The 26,419-nt window shown below is 42.6% G+C and overlaps 1 protein-coding gene across 1 annotated transcript in view; it reads right to left on the bottom strand.

Annotated features, from left to right (window-relative positions):
• Positions 1 to 769: 769 nt before the first annotated feature.
• LOC148526824 (chloride channel protein C-like) overlaps positions 770 to 26,419 on the bottom strand; it is a 307,419-nt gene continuing 281,769 nt past the window's right edge. Inside the window, exons 16-18 of the mRNA XM_088469768.1 lie at positions 10,711 to 10,801; positions 5,918 to 6,013; positions 770 to 1,204 (exon numbers count right to left, since the gene is read on the bottom strand). Coding sequence (XP_088325894.1) covers positions 980 to 1,204; positions 5,918 to 6,013; positions 10,711 to 10,801 — 412 coding nt within the window. The 3' untranslated portion in view covers positions 770 to 979. The remainder of the gene's footprint in view (positions 1,205 to 5,917; positions 6,014 to 10,710; positions 10,802 to 26,419) is intronic.

Consider the following 26,419-nt stretch of genomic DNA (forward strand, 5'->3'; position numbering starts at 1 on the left):
CTTATTGCAGTAACATACACTTCTTGAATTTGATTCACTTTGATACATTTTTATGAAAAGCCCTTTATTTATTGTCCCAATAAAAAGTGATAGGTTTCGTATACAAAAAAGCAATTAATAATACATCTGCCACTGTGTGTAGCATTTAGGTTCATAACTAGCACTGAACTGCAGCACTCAATCAGGAATTCATTTTTATTTATGTATTAGAGAATGAAAGCAATTGTCTGATTGGTTATGGTTTAGTGCAAATTTTCCACCTAAATGCAATGATAGTAAATGTGCCTTAGAATGTCCTGAACTACTGATCAGCATCATCATTTGGCAAAGTGACTTCACGTTTCACAGTGACTACTGTATGTTTAGTAAGTAACTGCATTTAAATGTTTTTGTTTAATTCAACTTTAAATGCAGACTGGTGCTTTAGAAAGTGATCAGGTAGGGAAAAGTTTCAAAGAGTAATACTGTCTGTGAACAGGAGGAGGCAGCATGTGATGTGGTCTCCCCCTATCACGCGGTCTCTGTCTCTTTAAAACATCTCTACGCAAATTGCTCAGAAAAGCAGCAATCGAAATTTAAAGCAAAGTTAGAAAACAACACCTTTAATCACTAGAAAGGTTCTAGCATACTTCACCACTGTACTAAAATAAACCAAATGTGTCAATTAATTTTATTGTACTTTCCAGAAAAATAACACCGTATGTTGATAAAATGTTTTTATTATTGTATTTAGTAGAACTTGCAAAATACTATCTTTTTAAATCGGATTTTTGTGAGGGAAGAATAAACTTTAGGTGTAGCCCAGGTTATTGTTACAAAGAAAATAGATATATTTCCCTGCTATCCAGCCATCATTCCAACAAATGTCTTTGTTGTTCTGACTGAACTTACAGACTGACTGAATGGCTGACGTTACTGGCTTGTGATAATAATATCATTATATGTTTCACCATGGCCTCCGAATACCACATATGAAATTTTATTTTAATAGTTCTTCATCCGATTCCAGCTTTCCAGAGTCCAATTTAATCAACTTCTCCAGCCGCAAAGATATGAGATCTTTCCTGGTAATCATCCCAACTGCCCTGTTCTGGAGATCTACAACCGTGAGATGGCGGAGTCCAAGTGTTCGAAACACTATGTATGTTCTTTGAAGTGAGAAGTTAGTGTGAACGGACACTGCTGACTTATTAACGTAGGGATCCTATGGAAAGAAAGCTTGTAATTAGGACATCTCATTTAATGCTCATGTTACAGAGAAATGGTAGAACATTTAACCTATGTCCTAGGGTGCACTTATTTTTCCTTATTTGACTCTTATGCTTATCTGTTTTCATTTTCTTATGTGTGTCTGAGCCAAGATGGCAGTTCAGAATTGGATTGTGGTGGTCACCAGGCCCGCTGTGAGCCGTGGCGGTCCCGGGTAATAGGGGGCGTGGCCTAATCGCGGGAGGCGTGGCAACGCCCCCTTCCCAAAAGAAAAAAAAAGATTTGTAGCACCGTGCTGGGGAGGGGGCGCTCTGAGCCCCCTCAGCCCTGCTCAAAGCGAGGGGGGGTGTAATCAGTGTGATCGCTCCCCCCCACATGCATAGGAGACTGCTGTGGCTGCTCAGCAGCCACAAGCAGTCTCCATGGCAGCTCAGCACACGCTGTGTGCTGGGCTGCTGTGAGGGAGGGGGAGCGGCTCCGGACCTGGGCCTCCGACGGGCCCCTCAGGAAGCCCGGGCCCCGGTAATCTGTACCCGCTCCCCCCCCTCACGGCGCCCCTGGTGGTCACTGAACTTGCAGAGAAGAATGATTCTTTGTCAGTGACCAAGAAACTTTATTCCTATAACAGATACTAATCAGAGTTGAACTGCGGCACAGGGATAAGGCACAGGGATAAGGCACAGGGATAAGGCACAGGGATAAGGCACAGGGATAAGGCACAGGGATAAGGCACAGGGATAAGGCACAGGGATAAGGCACAGGGATAAGGCACAGGGTTACTGCCAGATGCGCATTAGAGTTTAATTTAAAAAAAAACAGAACAGTAAAAGATGATTCCCATAATACCACATTAGACTGTAAATTACATGAATAGGTCCATAGTTTAGTTGATTTATATGCACATATTTATGTAATAATTGTTCCAACATCGTACAGTACTACAGAATAGATTAACGTTATATAAATACTAATTAACCCAATGTTTTAAGTGGCTATATAGTCATTCCCAACTGTACTTATCTGATAAATATGGCCATTGTAATGGCCTATATGCACTATATACATGGCTACTATACCTAGCAGATTCTCGCCATGAGACTAAATGAAACCATACTTTCTATACTGTGAATCAACTGTAAAAATAAAGTGCTGAAAGCAAGGTTTGTTAGAGCATATACCACAGGCTTACCTTGAGGTATTGTGACTGGAATGAATCCAAGTATTAAGATTGAGAATTAAATCACCCAATGCTATTTTGTCCTATAGCTGCAGTTTATTTTATGTTTAAAACCACTTTACAGTCTATTTCATTTCCTTGATAGTAAAGAATACTGTGCTGCGGGAATGTGGGTGGCTGTGAGAATTAAGGAACCTGTTCAATGTACATCCAGACGGCAGCATTCCTACTGTTAGCATGTTGTGAGCTCTGACATGTAAATAGAACAGACAGAAACAGATTTTCTCAGACTTCATTTGCTACAAAAATATCATCTTTCATGCTGCAGATGTATCACCAAAATTGCATGGCAATAGCTTACACGGCAATATATTTTAAAGGACCACCAGACCTTAACTATAACTTACTTGACCCAATATAAAATCTTGTGCCATTCACAAAGTTTTTAAACTTCCCACAACTTGATAAAACTTATATTCGTATTCATGTTTGTTGTATAGCAAAGTGATAAACAATGTTCTGTGATAGTCATTTCAGACTCAGAAGGCTCAGACCTCAAACAGGATAAGGAAATATTTTACGACAATCATTGCTTTGCCTCAGCTATCTATTTCTTCTACCACCATCGATATGGATATAGATCAGTGGCAGAACTAGAGAGTGGTGGGCCCAGGTGCAAGATATGCTTTGGGCCCCCAGTAGTGGTCCACCTATGCAGTGCCCCATATACAGTGCCCCCAGTAGTGGTTCCCCTATGCAGTGCCCCCAGTAGTGCCCCTTATACAGTGCCCCCAGAAGTGGTCTCCCCTACTCAGTGTCCCAGTAGTAGTCCCCCTCATCAATGCCCCCAATAGTATTTCCCCCTATGTAGTGCCCCCAGTAGTAGTCCCCCCTATGCATTGCCTCCAGAAGTAGTCCCCCTATGCAGTGCCTCCAGTAGTAGTCTCCAGTAATAGTCCCTCCTATGCATTGCCTCCAGTAGTAGTCCCCCTATGCATTGCCCCCAGTAATAGTCCCCCTATGCATTGCCCCCAGTAGTAGTCCCCCCTATGCATTGCCACCAGAAGTAGTCCCCCTATGCATTGACCCAGTAGTAGTCTTCCCTATGCAGTGCCCCCAGCAGTAGTCCCCCCTATGCATTGCCTCCAGTAGTAGTCCCCCCTATGCATTGTCTCCAGTAGTAGTCCCCCCTATGCATTGCCTCCAGTAGTAGCCCCCCCTATGCAGTGCCTCCAGTAGTAGTCCCTCTATGCATTGCCCCCAGTAGTAGTCCCCCCGATGCATTGCCTCCAGTAGTAGTTCCCCTATGCATTGCCTCCAGTAGTAGTCCCCCCAATACATTGCCCCCAGTAGTAGTACCCCTATACAGTGCCCCAGTAGCGGCCACCTCCTCTATTCAGTGCCCCCAGTAGTGCCCCCTATTCAGTGGCCCTAGTGGTGGCCACCCCCCCTATACAGTGCCCCCAGTAGTGCCGCCCCCTATGCAGTGCCAGTGTCCGTGCCCCTTACATGAAAAAAAAGACAACTTACCTGAATCCCCACTCCTGCCGCGACCGCCGCTGTCCGCTCCTGCCGGCCCGCTCTGCACTATGGGAGAGACGTTGCAGGGGGAGCCGGAAGGCAGAGCTCATGAGTGACAGACTCTCATTGGCTGCTATAACAAACACACAGCAGCCGCTTTCACTGCGGTCTGCACTACACTTAAATACTGTGGGGCCCAGGGGACACTGGCGGAAGGTGCAGTTGCTATGGGCCCCTGCACCACAGCAGGCCCCGATGCAAGCCACCGGCTGTACCGCCGCTAGTTCAGCCACGTTTTGTTGTTACCTGCTTTACAGTACTTACTATGTTATTTTGTAGATAGCTTTAAGTTACATAGCATCCGGAAAGTATTCACAGCGCTTCACTTTACAGCCTTATTCCAAAATGGAATAAATTCAATTTTGTCCTCAAAATTCTACACACAATACCCCATAATGACAACGTGTAAAAAGAGTTTTTGAGATTTTTGCAAATTTCATTAAAATAAAAAACTAAGAAATCACATGTACATAAGTATTCACAGCCTTTGCCATGAAGCTCAAAATTGAGCTCAGGTGCATCCTGTTTCCACTGATCATCCTTGAGATGTTCCTACAGCCTAATTGGAGTCTACCTGTGGAAAATTCAGTTGTTTGGAAATGATTTTGAAAGGCATACACCTGTCTATATAAGGTCCCACACTTGACAGTGCATGTTACAGCACAAACCAAGCATGAAGTCCAAGGAATTGTCTGTAGACCTCCGAGACAGGATTGTCTCGAGGCACAAATCTGGGGAAGGGTACAGAAAAGTATCTGCTGCTTTGAAGGTCCCAATGAGCACAGTGGCCTCCATCATCCGTAAATGGAAGAAGTTCGGAAACACCAGGACTCTTCCTAGAGTTGGCAAGCCGTCTAAACTGAGCGATCGTGGGAGAAGGGCCCTAGTCAGGGAGGTGACCAAGAACCTGATGGTCACTCTGTCAGAGCTACAACATTCCTCTGTGGAGAGAGGAGAACCACCAGAAATACATCTCTGTAGCAATCCACCAATTAGACCTGTATGGTAGAGTGGCCAGACGGAAGCCACTCCTTAGTAGTAGTCCAGGAATGATGATGTTCGACCATGTAAGATGAAGTTTTGCCTCTTTCTGAGTTCCGTTTTTTTGGAGGGAAAAATCCGAACTCAACGTGCAAACTCGAACCTATCCGAGCCTGCACATCCCTAATATATATATATATATGAAGCTTGTGGTTTGGCACTGGTGGGTGCCTTCTTAAATAAGCATATACAGTAGGTATTTCCTTGAGCAGCGTGTGAGGCCCCCTTGGAAAGAATGAAGCGGCACTCCACTTAATGAAAAAAATGGCAAAGTGTATTCAAACATCATGATACACCGTATAAGTCGATGTTTCAAGGCCTTCTCGGACCTTGTCTTCAGGACCAGTGTAACACTGGAAATACCTGCTATACACATATATATATATATATATATATATATATATATATTATATAAAATCATAATTAAATGTATGTATCTCAGCATTACGTACACTGCACCTTTAAGTAATGCTAAAACTATAATTGTTAAGAGTAGAGAAGTCACAATAAGGTATCTATTTGGTAAAGTGATACACACTTTACATATTTATTCAGTATTATCAAAACAGCCATAAATGATATGTATATTATATATGATCTACAATCCTGGTATCACTATGTCAGTCTGGAATACATTTCCATAGGAAACAAAACATCTCATAACCTTCTTTGTTGTATTTTCTTGCTGGCTCATTTTATCAACATCTGTTATGTTTATACAATATGAATTGAAACCCAGGAATGCTGTTTGTACTCTGCTACTTTTGTTGAAAATGTAAAGTATCAGGATTGGCAATGTTTATGTAAATCAGTGCGGCTGACACAGCCATCATAAACAAATGATTTAAATATAACAAACATATTGTTCGCAGAGGAAATGTTTGTTTTTGTATTTGGCTCTGTCCTTACCAGATTGATGAAGAGTTGCTGATACCGAGGGTCTGTGGAATACTTGTTTAGCAATGTGTTCATTCGATCCACTGCAGGCAGCTTTTCCACCGTTACCTGGATAAGACCAGATAAAGACATGGTCACAGTCCCAGCATTCACAATATGCCAGCACACTACAGAAGATGAGTAGTCATTTACAAAGCCAGATTATTATTATTATTATTATTATTATTATTATTATTATTATTATTATATCAAACCTGGAGATACAAATACTGGACTGGGTGGAATATTTATTAAAGTGCAGGTTTTTCAAAGTTTTATAAATGGAGATGTTGCCCATAGCAACCAATCATATTCCAGCTATTATCTTCAGGAAGGTGCTAGATAAATAATAAGTAGAATCTGATTTTTTGCTATGGGCAACAACTCAACTTCTAAAAACCTGCACCGTAGTAAATATACCCTAGGTCTCCATAGCCTACACACAGTGCTAAATGACTTGCAAAATGTCTTATTAAAGATAAATAAATTAAATGCTACCTTATGCTTTTTTACTTTTATAGCACCCACCTGTTTCGCATTGTACAGCATACAGTACTTGGAGATTCACACTAGGCTTTCAATGGGTCAGTAAATATGGCTTTTTGGTAAGCTATGAAACATGACAGGAGGCAGAAGCCAAATAGCGGAGAAAACTACAGTTTTTTTCATCCGTTTTCACCAAAAAGACGGTAAAATTTTCACCTAAAAAACAAGCGACAACGGCAACATTCGAAAAAAACTGGAGAAAGTTTTCTCCATCCCAGACCAGGCGAAAAAAAAGCAAAATCCCTATTTTTGGCTAAAAATATGGGGATTTCTTTCAGAACCCTTTGGACACCCCCTTACTGATGGAGAAAACTTTTCTCCAGTTTTTTTTCGCCAGTTTTCTGGGTGAAAATTTTGCCTTTTTTCCGTTTCCGCCATTGGCGAAAAAAACTGACGTTTTCGACGCTAATTGAATACGGCCCTAATAATAATATTTGTCATTATTCCATTACAATTGTAGAGATTATCTAAAATATTCTAGCTGTTCAGCTGCAGTATAAAGTCTTAGATATTTTACAGCCTATCCTAAAATGGTACTGGTACCCAATGGCACCAGGGGCCCAGGCTCCAAGTCTCAAGCACAAAGCCCTTGATCTTTTTATTTAATTTTTTAATGGAATTATAGAACTGACCTGCTATAGTTAAACACTTGTGTGACTCCAACAACAGAATAGAGACTGTGTATGTGCCGATCAGTGCCTATGATTAACATGCTGATGCCTTTTAGAAGTGGGGCGACCATTTTACATGTCGCCCCTATTTTGTAGGATTGCCGAGGCCAGGGTCTGCGTCTTCCAACACAGATTTGCTGACAGCAGCCAGAAAATTTCTGGCTGCCATTCTGACTAAGCTGAGGCTTACTCAGATGGCCGATGGTGATCCGATGCAGTGTCTTAGGACACAGGACTTGGATCTGCAATGCCAGCAGTGGGCGTCTTTTGACTTCAGATGCCTTCTGTGGCATTACCATATTTTTGTATCACTGCTGCATCCAAAGACGCTAATATTGTCCATCCCTAAATCGCTTTTCTGAGTGCTATTTGCTACCACATGGAGACAGGCACAATTATGCACCAGACTATACATTAGATTTTGGCTGTGTGGAGCTTTCGGACCATACTAATGACCTGAAGCTTCTACCACCTTAGAGTAGATCAGCCTGTTTGCAATGCTTTCTGCTAAACTCTTTAATCTATCTAGATTTACACAATGCAGTGGATAATTACAACAATATATAATATAATGTTTGACCAATCATGTTGTATTCAATTATGTTTTGCATTTTTCATGTGTGAAACAATAGTAACTACAGTGTAATCAGAGAGATCTCTCTACAAACAAGTAACTTGGAGCCAGAGTAAAAAACTATTTTACAAAAATAAAAAAGGGAAGCTGAAGAAACATGAGACATACATGTAAACTTCTTTACATCAACTTTATCAAACTGATACAAATATGAAGTAATATGATTTCAGAATAATCACCACTATATGTCATTTTGTTATGATTATAATTTTTACCTAACAGTTTTTTTGATTTTTTTTGTATTATTATGTTATTTGCTGATATCACTATAAACATTTCTGTAAATAACAAGCATTTTGGGCCTGATGCAGAGCTGAAGGTTTTCCTGTTTGCGGAGTTCCGGCCTGATTCAGAGATGTACAATAACCCTATGTTTAGCGCACATCTCCAGTGGTGGAAGGACTGCACATGAGCAGCCCTCCATCAGCGAGTTTGATTGCAGAGCCTCCCAGTCACAGCCAGGGAGGCGGAGCAGGGGCGTTTCTTGGCAGCGATCCCGGAAATGGGGGCGTGTCACCTATGTTTTCCGGGAGGGACGAGGCTAGGGTCTGCGTCCATAGACACAGACTTCCTGGTCTCGCAAGCTGCCAGGACCCAGTCAGGTTGCGGTAAGCTTCAGCTACCGCAGCCTGACCAAAGGGAGAAAAAAATTGCAACCGATGGTCGCGATTATTTTGATGGTGATCCCAGGCTGCGACCTCGGTCGCATCACTAGGATACACAGATGCATCTAGGAGGTGTCTGACACCTTCTTCTGCATTTGGATTTTAGATGGACGTTATTCCGTCCATCTCAGAATCCTGAATCAGGCCCTTTGTCTTTCAGTTTATGCCAGGCTTGCCTACCCTCCTGATTTGACCTGGAACCTCCCGATTTTCGTGTGCCACTCCCGGCCCCCCGGAAAGGTAGGCAAGCCTCCCGACAGCCAGCAACCCTCCCAACCTTCCCCCCAGAATAAACTAACCCCCCCCCCAGCCCGGGGGGGGCGGTGAGGCGATTCGCACTGAATCGCGTCATCGTGGTCCCGCCCCCTACTTCACAATGCCAAAAATAACGGCATTGTGAAGAGGGGGCGGGGCCACTATGACGCGATCATGCGGCCCCACACCCGACTCCGGCCCCAATGTGACGTCAATGGCCGGGCATACCCCCAGCTGTTAGCCGACAATCAGCTCCCTCCCAGAAGGAGGGAACTGATTGTCGGCAATGCACTGCGCATGCTCCAGACCTGAGAGGTGCTGAGAGAAGCCAATCTAGAGGAACTCTGAGAATCTGGCCAGGATTCAGCAGAGAGATAGGTTTTAAGTGTGTGCAGCACAGTGTTTGCTATAACCAATGTGTAGGGTATAGAGACTGGAATAATTGATGTGTGACATATAGCTGCTAGAACAATCAATGTATACAGTACAGTGGATGATATCATCAATGTGTTCATGGACAGGATCTCCCACTCATACATGGCCCCTGCTGTCACTGTGCCACTAGTTCTTACCTGGACCAGACAAGAGGTGGGTGGGCAACCTCAACTCTTCAGTCTGCAAGTGTGTCATCAGCACCATGCTCCCAGCCCATGACAGATATGGAGGAGCAACAGCCAGCAGTATCACATATAAGAAGCTGCTTCTCCTTTATGTCATGTGGAGGCACCATGAGGTAGTAATATGACTAGATAAATAATATATCAGTGTTTAGGTGCCCCCTAATCACAAGCCTTATGGTAGTGCTGTCCCTGAATGGGTGGGTCACAAATGCTCATACAATCAATGTGTGGGGCACAGAGACATTGGTGTATCTATAATGTGTGCAGGGTGTGTGGTGGACAGCTATACTACACTCCCTACACCTATAATCATACTTACCTCTCCAGAGTCCCACGTCAGTCGTCACGGCAGTACGGCAGAAATCACTGGGAAAATGCAATTTTTCAGGTGTTTTGGGTATGTGCAATACAGAAGTCTCCAGGGATGTGGCACGGGTGCCATGTTTCCGGAGACATGCGCACACACTCAGTAGACTCTGGCACAAAGCCAGAGTCTACTGCACTGCCAGAGAGGAAGGGGCCCGCACATAGCCTGCATACGGATCTGCATATGGACCCTCTTCTATGTTAAACCGCCTTTGAGACTAAAAAAATCAGTGTCTGTAGCACAGTGGTTGATGTTGTCATGGTGTTGGGCACAGCAGCTGTTATAATTAATGTGTTGAACACGGTGGCCTATAGCTAAATGTAGTACAGTAATGTGCATAATAAAAACAAAACAGAAATAAAATAAATAGAAAATTCATAAGAATAAAAGTATAATATTCAGAGGGTGTAATGAGGCGACTTGTAATTTGTACATAAAGTAGGTAGGCTAAATACAATGGGCCTGATGCAGAGTGGAAAGTAATCTTGGCATACATACCCATCCTCCATGTGCCCATCCCCCATGTGCCCTCCCTTTATGAGCCCATCTCCATATGCCCATCCCCTGTGTGTACCTTGTTTTGCTATGAGTCATCATTATCACCAGTGCGCACTTACACCTACCTTATACTAGGCTCTAAACATATGTATATTTTTGCTTGCGTTCGACTCTGCATAAACTGCAGTTGCATTGGCATGTCCTCACTCAACATTGGCTACATGAGAACGCCCTATTGCGCCCAGTTACTACTCTGTCGTAAATGCAGATGCAACTGAAATGCGTACAACTCTGCATCACCCATACTTGCAGTGCATCCTCATCGCGAACCATGCAAGGTACGCTCCGCAATCAGGCATACGTTAAACGCTACATGAACCCCGGTATTTGTACAGGGTCCCTCCTGCATTTTGTTCTGTCATTGTAGATAAGAATGGTTCCCTCATTGCATTTGCCTGGCCCATTCTAAATTTGCTAAGCAATTAGAACTTGGAAAATTCCCGGACTCACCTCCAGGTACCGGAGTACAGCTGTGCACACATTATCGTCCTCCAGTGTTTGGAATATATTACTGTGGGAAAGAAGCATGTATAGCTCCAACCTGCATAAAACACATGAAAAGTGGGAACAATAATAAAACTACAGTCAAAGTTTTACCGTTATCACTAAATAGTCACAAAGTATTGACCTAATTATTGCTGTTGATGCAAATGTATTCTCAGAGGTGTTTATATATTTACCACATGGAATATAAGACTGATGGACTAAGAAAATGTGCCATTATTACTTATGACATACATTAACATCAGAATTACATAATGAATGTCTTATTACATAGCAATTCCAAATCTACATCAATAAATTCTCATGTACCATATTCTGTCGAAAATGTATTCATTTATCATGATCAGTGCAGATTAGGGGACAATTATTGCCTAATTAGTTCATGTTCTCCACTCATATACATCTGTTATGAAACGTAAACCACACTTTCCATCTTATGCTCAATGCTCCCCAGTGATTGCTCAGCAAACAAGACTGTATATGTGCAGTAATAACATAAACATAATATTGGTTTACAGTTTCAGCATATTTAGTTATAATCTGACTTGGGAAGGCAAAACCGAAATGTTAGTAGATTGCTCCATAGAAAATACTACCGTTTTGTGATTATCAGTTGACCCAATAATAATTTTTTATATACTTTTTGTATTACTCTGAATATCCCTTGTCCCATGACCTATGATGCTTTTAATAGATATCTGGATACAAAGAATACATCCAAAAAGGTAACTCCACCAATGAAACAGCTGGTGCTTTCCATGTACAAAAGAATATGTGATAGATGACAGATAGATAGATAGATAGATAGATAGATAGATAGATAGATAGATAGATAGATAGATAGATAGATGCAAAGACATCTATGTATAGAGATTTCTATATAATAATTGACTATGGGATGTCCTGAGACCAACATGTGCAGTGTGAGTGACACCCTCCCATTCCCTCCAACATCTCCCACTGTGGAGGACAGAGTGAAAGGATAGAGCCTGGGTGCCAGCAGAAAGATGTCGCAGCTAGAGTAAGTAAAAGGGCAGGGAAAGAGAGAGAGAGAGGAAAGGCCCAGTATATTAGTATAGTAGTTCTATAGATCCAGCTCTAACTAAACAAAATGATTTCCTCTCTCAGACTGGAAGGACCTAACGTCCCTCTTGCAAAACAGAAGTCTTTAGCGCAGTACTTACATTTAGCAATCACAGTGTGTCTCATCAGGCCTCTAACCTGTTCCCCAGGCAGTGAGAGACTGACTGCAGAGACTGACAAACCCTTTATCAGACTCTCACAGGTGGTCTGGCAATCAAGGCCATCTACCAGACATAAGCTGGGGCATATATATCTCCCCTTGACAACTTCTCTAGTATTTTGTCGAGAAAGAGAAAACAAACATGGACAGCAATCGGAGACTCCCAACAAAAGAAATGTGCTAACACAGCATATCTAGGTTGATGTTTCAGAGTGTGACCTCTTTTATCAAGACAGACCAATGGGTATTTTTATTAAAGGTCCATTTTGGTAAAAAAAAATTATTTTGGTGTATTTCTAGTCGATTTTCATTCGACTTTGTAAATCAGGGATTTACTAAAGGCAAAATTGAATATAAAAACTGAATCCCAACCAACATCGAACACCGATACTTTTACATAGACCACTACAGGTTTTACTAACAGTCGTATGGGAAATCAAATAAATATTGACTTCAAATCAGACTTTCAAACTACTCAAAATAATACACCTACCCGAGGCAGTTGATATTGTGAGAAACATGCACAGATCGCTATGATCTGTGCATACTTCTTAGGGTTAAAAACAGCTAAATAGTTTAAAAAAAAAACAGTGTGTCCCCCCCCTAAACCCATAACCAGCCTTTTAGCCTGGTCTGGTCATGGAAAATCGGCAGAAAAACCGATGTATTGTTCCCCCTATTTTCCATTAACCAGCACCAGGCTGAACCAGCTGGGGTGTTAATGCCACAGCAGGAGGGGACACAATATGGGGGTCCCCCTGCCAAAGCATTAACCAGCCCCAAACTGGTCAGCCCAGGGCTGGTAATCCTTGGAAAAACAGTGTTTCCCCCAATTTTCCATGACCAGACCAGGTTAAAAGCAAGGCAGCAGCTAGGGGGATGCTGGAGGTGCACGTGCGCCGACGCACCTGCAGCCAGTGTCTTCCAGCCGGTGCCACAGGCGGGCTCCAAGCCGGATGCCCGCTGAGATTTCATTACCAGCAGGCGCCCGGCTCCTTCTCTGCAGTGACGCGGTAGCTGGAGGCTGGAGTTTTCTCCTGAACTCCAGCTTCTGGCTCTCCCCACGGCCACTATGGGAGAGACATTATGATGTCTCCCCCATAGTTCCGAGGAGCAGCCGGGCAACCAGATGGTGGCGGACGTAGGAGTGGGGTTTAAGGTAAGTATTGTGGTTTTTTGTTTGTGTAAGTGGCACTACAGGAGCATTACCATATGGGCACTACTACAGGGGCATTACTACAGGGGGCATTACCATATGGGCAATACTACAGGGGCAGTACTATGGGAGCATTACCATATGGGCACTACTACAGGGGCATTACTATATTTATTTATTACCAGTTATTTATATAGCGTACACATATTCCGCAGCGCTTTTCAGAGAATATTTGGCCATTCATATCAGTCCCTGCCCCAGTGGAGCTTACAATCTATATTCCCTATCACATGCACACACACATACACACTAGGGTTAATTTGTGTTGGGAGTCAATTAACCTACTAGTATATTTTATGGATTGTGGGAGGAAACCGGAGTACCCGGAGGAAATCCACGCAAGCACAGGGAAAATATCCGAATTCCGCAGGGGCATTACCATATGGGCACTACTACAGGGGCATTACCATGGGGGTATTACCATATGGGCACTACAGGGGAATTATTATTGGGGCATTACCATATGGGCACTATTACAGGGGCATTACAATTGGAGCATTACCATATGGGCACTACTACAGTGGCATTACTATATGGGCACTACTAAAGGGGCATTACTATGGGGCATTTCTATATGGGTACTACTACAGGGGCATTACCTCAGGGGGCATTACTATAGGTGCACTGATGAAGGGGGCATTACTATAGGGGCACTGCTGCAGGGGGCATTACTATGGGGGAATTACCAGGGGGCGCCAAATTACTGTCTTGCTCCGGGTGACAAAAATCCTAGTTTCGGCCCTGTTAAAAGGTCCAGGTCTGGTTATGGGTTTAGAAATCCCACGCTGCTTTTTGTTGTTGTTGTTTTTTAAACTATTTAGCTGCTTTTAAGCCCAAGAAGCATGCACAGATCTGTGCTTGCTTCTTTTTTTATGTGTTTCTAGGTTTCGATATGAAATCAGTTTTGAACAGAAAGTTTAAAACCAAATGCAGTTACATTTGCCAAATCCGACTAACATAAATTTCAATTTCAAAATCAAAATAAATTGTTAGTTAATGAGCATTTTTGGCAGTGCTTTATACTGTCGATTTTGAGTTAATTTCAGTCAATTAAAATAGATGTAAAAATCAACTCAAAAATCGACCTTTAGCACGAGCTGGCTGGCAACTTTTACCCTGGGGGGCAAGTCCAGGGCACTGGCCCATAAACAACAGCTTATCCTTAAATAGAGATTGCGAGGTCTCGCGCGTAGACCGACCGGCGAGAGCGTGTCCTAATGAATGGCTCAAACAGGGATGTTAGTTTCATACATACACTTAAATAAAACATTATAAGAGGAAAATAGAATGGTGGATATTTCTCAGAAACAGAGACAATATAGGGCCGTATTTAACAATGAAACAGAATATCTTTAGCACTTACTGAAAGAGGACCATAACCCCTTTAAGTATCTAACAAACAGCAGTAAGACACATTCCCTAGCCCCAGTATGTCTCTGCCTCATTCCCCCAGACCCAGTGTGTGTCTCTCACTCATTCCCCCAGACCCAGTGTGCGTCTACTAGACCCACACCCCCCAGACCCAGTGTGCATCTCTCAGCCCCACTCCTCCAGACCCAGTGCCCCAGTAATGCCTTATATAGGGCCCCTTTATGCAGAGCCCCCAAGTAATGTCCTTAGTAATGCCAATAATGTCCCTTTATGCAGAGCCCTCCAGTAATGCCCCTTATTTTGTGCCCCCTCCCAGTATAGAACACGCTCCACACACCTGTCTGTGCAGTACTTACCTTTCTTCATGACAGCCGCTGGGCACCGCTCCAGTTCACGCTGTCCCGCGTAGACGCTGCCGCTGACTGGATCTAATTAGATCCACAGCGGCAGGTGCAGGCTCCGCTTGTCGCGGGTGATGTCATGAAGTCACATGCGCACTGCATCACTGGGAACGCTGGCCTCTGAAGCAATCAGAGGCTTTTGATCGCTTCAGAGACCACTGTTGCCAACCTGTACTGCCCGATCGGAGCTGTGCTCCGATCGTGGCAGGGATGTGGGCCACATGCGGCCCGGCTATAGCTGCCTGATCGGAGCTCAGCTCCGATTGCGGGAGCGGGCCAACATAGGGTCCGGCCCAGCGGGGACCAGCCCGGGGGGCAGATGGCACCCTGCCCCCCGGCCCAGCCCACCACTGACCTTTAGTAAATATACCCCCTGGTCTTGATTAAAGAGGTCACACTCTGAAATGTCGACCTATATAAATAAGCTGGTGTCAGTGCTTATCTTTTGCTGGGAGTCTCCTAATGCCGGTCATGTTTATTCTCTGCATTACTCCTATAGGAAGGGTATGGGGCAAGCTGCATTTATTTACCAGTAGAGTGCCGGGCATTTGGGACTATATATACTTTATATATTTTATATTCAAAGGTTAGCACAGTTATAGGCCACATATGATACTTTGCATTCACAATTTATTTGTTACATTTAAATGACATTTATTCTACAAAAACCATCCGCAATTAGCTTTTATCTGTCTGGCGGCGGTGAATGCACATAAGAAAAGACAAAAATAACCTTTGCGCTGAAAGCACATGTCTGATTGGTTGCTATGGGTCGAATGCAAATTTGCACCTTTTAACTACATTAGTACAGTAAGTAACCATTTCTGAGTGCACTACACAGTGTTCAAAATACCTTAATAACACAAAATAATCTGTTACTGTACACTATAATAGAGAGTGTACAGCTTTGCAGACCCTTAGCGTAAAACTGATGGCAACCTGAGGCAAACTGTTCCAGGTAATCTGTCTCAATATACATTACGCTACAACGTTAAAGCATCTAATGTGCATAAGTGCATTAATGCAGCCTAGCTCTATCACTTCCATTTATACTAATGAGATGTTCAAAATGTATTTACATAATTCCAAAATAAAGATCAATAGCACTGTCTCCGGTTCAGGTAGGTTATTTTAACTCTCATTTAGTGCATAGAGTAAGATTTCTCTGTCACTACTTGGATCATATCTTTTTAGTCACGTGGCTAAGCTTAGAGGATTATAAGCATAAAGCAGTTTATAGCCTGACAGGCGTACATTTCCACCCTCTCTAATAGCTTGAAAATGCAAAAACGTCTTGTAAACATGGGGTTTTTATGGTATGTGAAGTTTTATTGGGAGACAGGAGCAAAAGAGCTTGAAAGTTAGTATTCCATGCTCCACAAACTTTTCTCTATGATGGCTGTAAGCATTATAAAGTTGTGACTTTCTACAATTTGGAAATAGTTTAAAACAGCATTTACTTATTTCAGCAGTTTTGTCGGATGGTAATGAAGTATACTGCTCTAAGCAACTTCTACCGGAGAATTACCCAAAGTGTTTTAGGAAACGCAAGCACATTTTGGCTTCTCATAAAAGCATATGCAAACATAAAAAGGAAACTGAATATTTATGATAGAAATAGAAGAATGTCACACTGCACCGCAATAAGGAGGATCTGTTACATTTGGGTCAATGTCAAGGTATTTCTGCTGTTTCATAGAACTGACAATGTCACATATATATGTTATCACATCATCAGTATGCTGCCCAGCACATCATCAGATGTAATATGGCATATGAAATATGTCTGACACATAATTGCCATATAGTTCTATGTAGGGTCACTGATTAGTTTTTAGGTCCCTTTGGTGACATTTGCTTCCTCTGTTTTTGTCTCGCAAAGATGAAAGGCCTTTTACTCATGAGCTCCATTATTCTCATGCCTTGGAATCAAGTTTACCGCAGTTACATCAAATAATGCAAATGATTACATAATTACTATTCCTGAGCCAATTTATCATATGACACAGTAATTAACAAACAAATGTATTCCCCCTTATTCTAAGATACTAACGAGCTGTTTCCAATTTGCCATCATTATTTTTATATTATGGATAATTGCTATATACAGTATGTGGTGCTTTATGTGATGTGTATGTGTGTGCGTGTGCTATTTTATATCTATAAGAGAAATCTTTGGCGTCTGTTGCTAGTATCCACTATATGTTTTTAGATTTATTATTAATTTATCTTTTATATATTTTATAACTAATTGAGAATTTTTTAAGCTATTTATACTTTGCGCCATAGGCATTGTGTTTTTTCTTATTGTATATATGTGTACGCAATGTGTGCAGATAGATGTGCGTATATGTATATGTATCTGGTAAAAACCCCACTTTATGTTTTTTCATTGGACCAGTAATAATTGGTGTTAAATTAAGGCAAGTGTATAATTAGGGTAGTATCTAAAAGCACCCCAAATTTGATGTAAAATTAGGGATAATTACGGAAGGTAATCTGTAGCTCAGGGGTGGCCAACCAGTCAGAGGCAAAGAGCCAAAACATATCTGTAGTCAAGTTAAAGAGCGTTAGCATGCGCACGCCTCGAAGGCAAAGGCAAAAATGGGCCGAGGGCCCAGCTGTCACAAGGCCACACCCCTTTTTTGTGCACATGCCTTTGGTATGAAATTTGCAGGAGCATGACCTTGTGTCACCCCCCCCCCCCCATTTTTAGTCACACTGGGGGAGAGCCCAGCACATTGAAAATACACAATTTACTTAATCTTCCCAACATAATTCTTTTACTGTTGAAGTGAAATAAAAAGCCAGAGCATTATAGAAATCATTGAAAAAGCCACATTCACATAAAATACACAGAAACAAGCCAGATCCACATAAAATACATTTAAAAAACCACATCCACATAAAATACATATTGAAATCCAGAACCACATAAAATACATTGAAAAAGCAAGATTCACATAATACACACTTCAGCTCTTACATGTGTCACTCCAGCCCCCACCCTTGCCATCCCAGCCCACATTCATGTGTCCTTGCAGCCTCCCCCATGCCACTGTATGCCCTTCTGCTCCACAGGAGGTTTCTGTCCTCCCAGAGCTCGCCTTAGGACACCTGCATTACGGTTTGACAGGTGTACCGCCCCAGTCAAACTCCCCACCTATTCCCTTTGCCCAATCCAATGTTCCTTCTGCACATCTGGTTGTCTCAGTCATGGTACTCTCATTTTCAAAGGTTAGATGGTTGTAGGTATATACATTAGTCTTAGTCTAGGTAACTTTCCCTGCACTAGGCTAATAAATGCCAAGTCTATAAAAGCTCTCATGTGTCACTCCAGCCAACCCCCTGGAGTTATCTCAACAGCCCCACTCTGCCCCCATAAGCATGAAAGCAGGCATCATCTCCTCAGCTCTCAGTCTGCCCAAGGGCCGGCTCGAGGCAAGTTCGACCAGTGCGCCACCCCACAGAGGGCACACCCCTCCCTGTCATTCCCGATTTCAGTGGGACAGTCCCATTATTCGGACACTGCCCTGCTGTTACACCTGCGGGACGAAGTGTCCTGCGGGCAGTCGGGATGTTGGGAACCTCCACCACTGCAGCTGTGCGGCGGTGCCGGCCCCTGGGAACAAGAATGGATGCCGCGTGCTCATCCATTCAGTGCAGAGAGAGCTGGGGGCAGCCCAGCTACTGACATAATGTTGGGCTCAACTCCAGCCTGACGTTAAATGGGAGGCGTGCCATACAGGCACACCCCCAAATAGCGTCATTTAGTGATGTGGCCTATGTTAATTAGACCACACACCCTTTTTGGTCGCTCACAAGATTTGGGGCATCTGGGTCTCTCGCCACACAGGGCATGGCTCATGCTGGAGCCAGTCCTGGCCCCCAAACTGGCTCTCAGGCAGTAGTGCCCATTATGCTGTGACCCCTGTAGTTGTGCCCCATTTGCAGTGCCCCTCTGTAGTTGTGCCAATTAAGCAATGTCTCCAGTAGTTGTTGCCCTTATGCAATGCCCCCTGTAGCTGTGCCCATTATGCAATGCCCCCTGTAGCTTTGCCCATTATGCAATGCCCCCTGTAGCTGTGCCCATTATGCAATGTCCCCAGTAGTTGTGCCCCTTCTACAATGCCCCCTGTAGTTGTGCCCCTTCTGCAATACCACCTGAAGTTGTGCCGATTAAGCAATGTCCCAAGTAGTTGTGGTCCTTATGCAATGCCCCCTGTAGCTGTGCCCATTATGCAGTGCCCCAGTAGTTGTGCCCCTTCTGCAGTGCCCCCTGTGGTTGTGTCCATAAAGCAATGCCCCCAGTATTTGTGACCCTTATGCAATGCCCCCTGTAGTTGTGCCTATAAAGTAATGCCCCAATAGTTGTGCCCCTTCTGCAATGCTCCCTGTAGTCATGCCCCCAGTATTAGCTCCCCCTCCCCTCCCGCCCACACCCCTATGAAGAAACTTACCTGTCTTCATGCTGGCACCGCTCCACACCGTCAGGGCTCCCGAGTCCTGCCGTCACTGCTGCTGCCGCATCCGCTGCCTGCTAACTGGACTCTGAGGTGTGTCTACTGCACAGGTGTATACATGTAAATTATACTGTAATTATTGCATTACCCTTCCCTTCCAAGGAAAATTCATCATTTGTATATTCTTAATAACAGAAAAATAGGTGAGTACGGCGCCAATCCTCTTTGACAATGGAGTGAAAAATATAATGTGTATATTGTTAAAGTGTAGCAACTAGGCCTAGAATGTTAAGGCGTCAGCTCTAGGTCAATAGTAAAATTATAGTGTAAGTATTGGAAGACAGTGAAAAAAGGTGAATTTGCAAATTAGCGACTAGTTTGCTACAGCATAAAGTAGAAATGGTATTATTTCCTCCTCTTCATTGTCGGATTAATCTACAACTTGAACAAAAATAAGTATTAAAGTTTGGTACAAAATTGAGTTCTGAGTCATAAAATCATACTCAGAGCCCCATACTGAGCAGATGTCAATAGATATATATTTAGAATGTGCACGCACAAAATACCATTTCTACTGTATGGGTGGAAGACAGATCTATTTGGCATATTCTAAATACGCGCACTAGAAGGGCGGAAGTGACGACATGCTAACTGGCATTCTAAGAGATACGCTCCAAAAGGGCAGAAACATCCTGGCTAAGCGAACAGTGAGGGCAGAAGTGACGCCGAACTTAGGACATCGTCAGCGCAAGCACATGATCCAGGAGGGCGGAAGTGATGCAAGGATACATGCCGGAAGGGCGGAAGTGACGAGACCCCAGGATGCAGCGAGCACTACTATAACTCAGAATGCCACAAGGGTAGCTGAACGGACGTGACGCGTCTAGTGAGGGCGGAAGTGACAATGTGAAGGGCGGAAATAGCCCCAATAAGAACGTTGAAGTTACCTTTTTAACATTCTATAAAATGATGCGTTACCTTAATATTTAAGTTAAAAGCAAATGAACTAATAAAAGGCTAACTACCAACAGTAATATGAGCTCTCGGACATACAGGAAGTGATGCGGACCCCTGACCTCTATTGAACTCTCAGTGGGGTATATAAATATCAGAATACCCCACTCATACATCATCCCCTTGGTGAAGTCTTAGGACAAAACGTGTTGGGAGTGGTTATTCTATGCCTCATGAACTCTGGAAAAACTTCCTTTTTCATACACTCAGATAAGCTGCTATATTTGTTTCTTTTACTCTCATTTAATCTCATTATTTCATGAACTACCTCTTGATTTTATTTGTTTTTAATTACTCTCCAATTGTATGTTTAGAAAAAGGCTAAATTTTATTAAGGCTTTTTATTATTGTTTCTGAATAAATTGTGTATTTTTTATATATATTTATTTGCACTGGCACTTTTTCACTTGTACAATATATTTATGCATTATTGGAATATTCATTTTGCGGAATGTTATAATTCTCATAAATTTACACATGGTACTGTAGCAAACGAATCGCTAATTTGTCAAATCACCTTTTTTCATTTGTATATTCTTGTTAATATTTTATTAATAATTAATCCTGGGAAAAAAGGGGGTGCTACCAGAGACAGTCTATAAGTATAGATCTAATAAATGGGAATGGGGAAAAGGGAAAAGAAATCTCTTGTTGGTGCACCCAGGTAATCACATCTTTATTTTCTTGCACACTTTTTATTTTATGATGATTTTGCTTGCTTCTCATATGCCTTGTATTGGATAGGATTATATTTTTATTCAATTTATTATTAAAGTTAAGTTTTAGAATATATATTTTCTACCTTACCTGAGTGCAGCAACAAGAGATTTCTTTTCCCTTTTCCCCATTCCCATTTGTTAGATGGATCTAACTGGATCCAGCAGGTGCGCGGGCTCCTCACATCACGGGTAACGTCAAGACGTCACCCGCGCACTGCATCACTGGGAACGCTGGCTTCTTTAGCCTTTGATCGCTTCAGAGGGGATCTGCCGAGCCGTGAGCTGCATCGGAAAAACAAAAGATCCGCATGCGGCTCAAGAGCCACGGGTTGGCCACCCCTTCTGTAGGTGATCTCATTTCGGGATCTATTTATGAAGCCTAAAATCAATTTAAAATATTTACACAAACTTTAGACATTTTTTTTATTATCAGGTCTATATAAAAATGCCTAACACAGGAGAGATCAGAAGCAAACTAATGCTGAAGACCATAGTCTTCGAATAGGACTGTGCTTAGCTCCCCAGAACTTGGCCCTAATAGCTAACACTATCTTCAGATGGCAATAGCCATTGTAGACTTTACACTATAATTTTGCTGGAGGGGGATCTGCGGATTCTTCCCCAGCAGAATAGAGTGTGCTCATGCACGGCTCAATGGCCACACATATGCAGTACTTAATCCAGGTCAGAGCACAAAAGTAAAGTGCTAGTGAAATCTATCACTTTATGGGACAGGCTTTTATCAGAGCTACTGAGGCGAGATGAAATTATGCTTTTCTGTACCTCACTCTCACCAGTGATAAATAGACACCTAAACCTGTATTATTTCATGTTTATGGGGTCAGAGAGGAGGCTGCCAATCTGAACACCTTGTACATGCGCCTAATCGTGCTTCTTAAAACTGTTACACATGCCACGTCAGGCGTGCATGCAGAGGGTCGCCAACAGCTGCGAAATAAACAAGCAGGTCTCAGGTATTATTAACCTCTACAGCTACAGAATATTAAGTAAATGTAAATCTAATCCAAGAAATGTGGCTGTATTTTAAAATACAGATATATTGCTATAGTTACAGATGTGTTCTCATACACCTAGGGGGGAATTCAATTGCAGACAAAGGGTGCGTTTTGCCATTGCCATTGCATTTAAACGCCAGCAACGGCAGCCAGTCTCGCACCCTTCACCCGTCTGGCAGAATGCCTGATTCGCTCAAATACTCATTACCCTATGGAATAGCGAACACTTTTGTGCAAGATCCCGTTGCTGTAAGCACTGCGGCTGCCACACAGATTCTGCCGTGAATGGATTTGCCCTTAATTGAATTCCCCCCTAGTGTCTATACGCCATGCGGCGCATGAAGTGCAGAGTACAATCCTTTTCTTTACATTTTGCATCTTATTGACATCGTAGATGCAGCAAAACACCACTCACAGTGTACTAGAGACACTGGGCTGCCACCGTAACTGCACAGGAATTAGTTTAAATACGTATATAGTCACAGATGAAGCACTGTCTGGAACTTGGCGTAGGAAAATGCCGCACCGCTCCATCGTACCATTTTGTATACAGATTCAGACTCATTCGCACTCAGATGTACAAGTGCCACACTTGAAATTTGTCAGGGTCATCTAGTAGAGTAGTTTTGTCACTTCCAGTTGTTTTATATATGTGAATTAGATGCACATTATGAGCGAGAAAGGCACTCGGCCTGGTAGAGCCGCCCAGGACATGGCGAGCAGAGAGTGGTTTCTTAGTAAAGGGCCTATTCATCATCACTTAATTTCTACAAAAGCAGGTGAAAATGAACAGTCGGACCCCGATAATTAACATAATGAATAGACCCCTAAATGTTTACCTCACAAGTAATTTATATACAGGTTGAGTCTCCTATATCCAAATATTGCGAAATACGGAATAATTTTGGCATGACTGAGATAACGAAACCTTTGATTTTTGATGGTTCAATGTACACAAACTTTGTCTAAAGCACAAATTATTAATAATATTGTATAAAATTACCATCAGGCTGTGTGTATAAGGTGTATATAAAACATAAATGCATTCTGAGTGTATATTGTGGTCCCATTCCCAAGATATTTAATTATGGTATGCAAATATTCCAAAATACGGAATATTCCGTTATCCAAAATACCCTTGGTCCCAAGCATTTTGGATATGGGAGACTCAACCTGTATTATTGTAACTTGCGTTAGTGTAATAAATTCTATGACTATGTTACTCCTTATAAAATATAAGTGGTGCTAAACTATACTGAAGTGATGCCATTAATACTCAGTGAGAATAAATAATCAACAAGTAATTCCATCAATCCCTTACCACCCACAAACGGCCCATAACTGACCATCACTCTGCGCCTAAATGCTCTCTGCGTGCGACATTGCAGAGGCACCTGGGCCATACACTGTGCGACTTGGACGCATGCACTGTAATAAAAACAACTAAATATCGGCATCACGTACAACTCAGAATCAGGCCCCACATGACAAATGTCCTTTGTGTATTATAGAAATCTGTAAATGGAAATAGTTACTCCCAGCTCCTGCACCTGCTCTGGCCCTGCCCATCTAACCGCATACACCTCAAACGACAGCAACAGAAATGTCAGCTACAGTATATATTAACTAAGTGAGATGTTAGTGTTGTGGACCACCTAGCTAGTTTTTATAGCAAACAAACATCGGGCTACTTCACGCCTTCTACCAAATTGAAGCACATTTGAAATGTATGTATTATAGCTCTATTCATGATTGTTAGCTTTGCAGAACACCAGACTGTGTGGGCACATATTTTTAATTAAGGTCCTATTTGACTCTTAACCACTACCTTGTGGTTTTCTATTACAAAAATCATCCATTTGCTATTTTATGGCATCTGTTCTAGCAATATTAAATGTTATTAAAAAGAGAAAATATGATATATTTTAGTTTGTTAAAAAAGGCAGAACTTAATATCGACCATGATACTAGACCAAGGGTCATACACAAACTACAGACGTGTAAAAGGACAAATTAAATGCTCACTTTAATATCGCTTACTTAGATTAATGCTAGTACGTCTAATTTTACAAGGAAGCACATGGATTTGTAAGTCAAAATCCAGGGTAGCAGCATTCTTTTCTAAGGGGCATATTTATTAATTTTATATTTATAATTTTTTATCGCCGCTATTCATGGCAATAAGAAATTAACATTCTCCAGGATGTACTAAAATACGCTTGTCATGTGTCAGAAGTGAAAAGATTGCTAAGCATGTGCACATGTGCACTAACCGCCTCCAGCACCAATAACTGCCTTAAATATTCAATACCAAATATACCTTGGCTAAGTAGCCTGGCATAAGAATCTGTCTGGAGGACTTCTGTACCCAGCATGTCTGCTTGTACTTCACACCAAACTGACAAGTAATGGGCTCAGTGCCCAGATATCCACAATAGTGTTGATTCTACACTCTGCCAATAGGTTATGGGGGCAGAGTGTTGTCACAGATTACTCTGCTTAGTAGCGAGGGGGGGGGGGGGGGGGGCAGTCAGATGCAGAAACAGCCACTTTTTGCACAGTTGCATTGATTTCGGCTGTCATGTTCAGACAGACATTCTCCTCCTCCATAGACTGGTGCAGTGTCAGATGATGTGACCGAAGGTGCATCTTAATACGCAAAGCGCCTCAGTCTTTGGGCGTCTCAGTAGGAATCCTGTTAGCTACAATATTAGCATAAAGGGGCAATCGCGCTGCATAAAAAGCAGTCGTGGCTGCATTGATGTCCACCTCTGGTCAGGCTGATAGGCAGAATCAGGTAGGGAGATTTTGGTAAGGTAAGCAATCAATCTGTAATATAGTATTATAGGTGTCATAGGTTATTCCATAGGTTATTCTGTAACCCAGAGTTGCAGCTTAGATAAAATGCAAAATGTAGCATCAGTCCTGCCCTGGTGTAGTAGCCTGCGTCTGAATGTGCAAGTATTGAAGCACCGCAGCGTATCTGCATGCTGTAACACCGCTGGTGATTCTTCACACACCACCATTACTTGCACTAGCCCTATGTCAGGGGCAATTTCTCCATCTGAACATAGTCTCCGAAGTGCCTCCATAATGGCAATGTAAATACAGCGCACGCGCAGTGCAGCTTATACATATGCGCAATGGTAAACAATCACTCGATCTGTGTACGTAATCTCCATTGCATTCATCTCTGAATCAGGCCCTTTGAGCATGCACGATGTGTTACGCATGCATCGTATGGAGTTTTTTAACTTTTGCAGTTGCAAATAATCGTGGTACTCCTTGAACACCGGCATTGCATTTGAATTGTGTGGGCACCACTGACTTTGTACATGCTGTATTAAGGTGATTTTTGTTTAGGATTTATTCAAACTTAAATACAAAATACTCAAACAAAACAAATGCTTAGGACACGGGGTGAGTCATGCTAGCGGACTTTCAGGCTGCCCCCTCTGGGAGGGAGTAGCCAGGTGGAAGGTGCTAGGGACATGGCACCCAAATTGCATCATTGTGTCTAGAATTCCCAACATTGCAAAGCAGCGGACGGGGCCCGGGAAGTGGGCGGCAGCGGACAGATGCGATCAGGATGTGGGAGGCTTACCTAGTCTCCCGGGAGTCTGTGAGAGCCAACTGAGATCCGGGAGTATCCCAAGTAGGTAATTATGGTGTAAGTGTATGTCACGTATAGTAGTAAGCCTGACATAAACCAGGTGCATATACTACCGATGCCGACCCACATGTAAAAGCAATGAGCAGGCTTTTTTTAGTGCACTTTTTTTTTTTTTACCTTAAATTATGTCCAATATGCATCCAACTCAGCCTCAGCCCAAATATGGCCATTTTTGGAATTAACAACATATCCAGGTAAAGAATACAAATCTGCTTCTTGCAATGCTAGAGATGTCTCTATTTAATAAATATATATTGCCGCATGTTAACATTCAAACCATTCCCTTTTGTCTAAATTATACATTTTCAAGAGACACAATTGTGAGAATCTCTTGCTGATTGCTTCTTATCTGTATGCAGGAAATCCTGTCTGCAGACCTGGGGGGTATCTTTTGCACTAATTTATTACTCCCACTTGTACTGTATTTCAGTGAGGTAAATGGGGTCTAAGTATTTGTAGTCAATGCTAGTGCTAGATAAAAGGGACCAAAGCAGAAATCAAGACTGGGACCTTAACATATAGTATAATTAAAAACATTT

This window comes from Taudactylus pleione, unplaced genomic scaffold (assembly GCF_031769625.1).
Source record: "Taudactylus pleione unplaced genomic scaffold, aTauple2 ptg000093l, whole genome shotgun sequence".
NCBI lineage: Eukaryota > Metazoa > Chordata > Amphibia > Anura > Myobatrachidae > Taudactylus > Taudactylus pleione.